The sequence below is a fragment of the Charadrius vociferus genome, unplaced genomic scaffold (genome assembly GCF_000708025.1).
Source record: "Charadrius vociferus isolate BGI_N301 unplaced genomic scaffold, ASM70802v2 scaffold385, whole genome shotgun sequence".
Lineage (NCBI taxonomy): Eukaryota > Metazoa > Chordata > Aves > Charadriiformes > Charadriidae > Charadrius > Charadrius vociferus.
The window spans coordinates 1,453,290-1,454,874 of record NW_009648925.1 but is presented as its reverse complement, the minus strand read 5'-3'; the positions used below and the strand labels follow the sequence as shown (position 1 = coordinate 1,454,874).

Genomic DNA, 1,585 nt, shown 5'->3' with positions numbered 1-1,585 from the left:
TCCTTTTTTATTTTCTCTTATTTTTCTTTTCCTTTTCTTTTTTATTTCCCCTTTTCATTTTCCTTTTTCTTTTCCCTTTCTTTTTTCTTTTGATTTTCCTTTTTTGTTCCCTTTCCTCTTTCCTTTTACTTTCATTTTTATCTTTCTTTTCCTGATTTTTCTTTTTTTCTTTTTTCTTTTTTTCTTTTTTTCTCTTTTCTTTTTCTTTTTCTACCTTCTTCTAAAGTGTCCATTATCAAGTTTCAGGGCTCTATTTAAACTTTTAATTGAAAAAAAAAAAAAAAAAGTCCTTTTTCCTTTTCTTTCCTTCTTTCTTTTTTTTCTTTCTTTCTTTCTTTCTTTCTTTCTTTCTTTCTTTCTTTCTTTCTTTCTTTCTTTCTTTCTTTTTTTCTTTCTTTCTTTCTTTCTTTTTTCTTGTAGGAAAAGAAACAAACCAATAATACCGCCAAGAATAAGAAAGACAGTTTTCTCTCCCCTCCCCAGAAACTTCTGCGGGTTGTTTTCGCCTCCGTCCCCCTTGGGAAGCGGGGACGGACAACGAAGTAAATAAAATTAAATCTTTCCTGCAGTTCCCTCTGACTTGCGAGCCGGGATGCCTTGCTGGGGTGGGGGTGGTCCCGGATGGTAATTGATTCATAACTGTACACCAGGGCACCAGGGCACGGGGCCGGGGTGCGGGAGCTACCGCTCCGCCGCCCGCGCCGGGGTCTCCGCGCAGCCCAGCTCTCCTCTGCAATAAAACCCTTCCCTGCCTCCCTCCCCGCTCCCCGCGCTTGTACCGGGAGAGATTTGGAATCCCAGAGATGTAAACCTGTGCCCCGAAAAAAGTTTCGAGCGGGGCTGCTTCCAATACCTATTTACCAACGAATTACACTGCTATTATTGCTTTCAATGAAGACTGAATCCCCAAGCGATAATTGAATTAGTCTATTGAAGAGACTGTCAGGTACAATGACGTGGTATATCCCGCGCATTTCCCAGGGTCTATAGGCTTTGGGGACCCGGAATGTATAGTCTGACCTTACAGCTCATAATAATAATGCTGCACTTGTAGCAGAAATCTATTCGCATTCACTTTTAACAAAACCTCTGGTCAGCCAGTCCCTGTAGGAAGGATGAAATCTATTGTATTAGAACAACTCATTTATGTCCTTCAGCAAAGGCCCCAATGAGATCTGATCTAGACCTAGAAATAGGATTACCACAGCGTATATTAACCACGTTTCTATACTTCCTCCTTCCTATAAGGGCGCCGAGAAAAAAAAAAATGCAAAGGATTTTGGATCCGATTTTATTTTTATTTTTAATTTCAATTTTAAAACCTCCTCCCTTCGCTGGCCTTCCTCAAAAAGAAGAAAAACAGAAGAAGAAGAACCAGAAGAGGAAGAAGAAGAAGGAAAGAAAGAAAGAAAGAAAGAAAGAAAAAAGACAGCAAATACAACGAAATCGAAGAAATTATTTCCCCTATTTCCGAAGAGGCTGTGGGCACTGCAGGCTGCTGTAGTGCAGCGGGAGCAATGTGGGCGCCCTCCCCGCAGCCCGACGGCGGGTACAGGGGGTCCCAGCCCGGCTCCCCGGCCCCGCC

At 42.1% G+C, this 1,585-nt stretch overlaps 1 protein-coding gene across 1 annotated transcript in view; it reads left to right on the top strand.

Annotated features, from left to right (window-relative positions):
• Positions 1 to 1,400: 1,400 nt before the first annotated feature.
• Positions 1,401 to 1,585, top strand: part of EN1 (engrailed homeobox 1) — a gene marked incomplete at its 5' end in the record, with an annotated part of 7,748 nt that continues 7,563 nt past the window's right edge. Inside the window, one exon of the mRNA XM_009887251.1 lies at positions 1,401 to 1,436. Within this exon, the coding sequence (XP_009885553.1) occupies positions 1,401 to 1,436 (36 nt within the window). The remainder of the gene's footprint in view (positions 1,437 to 1,585) is intronic.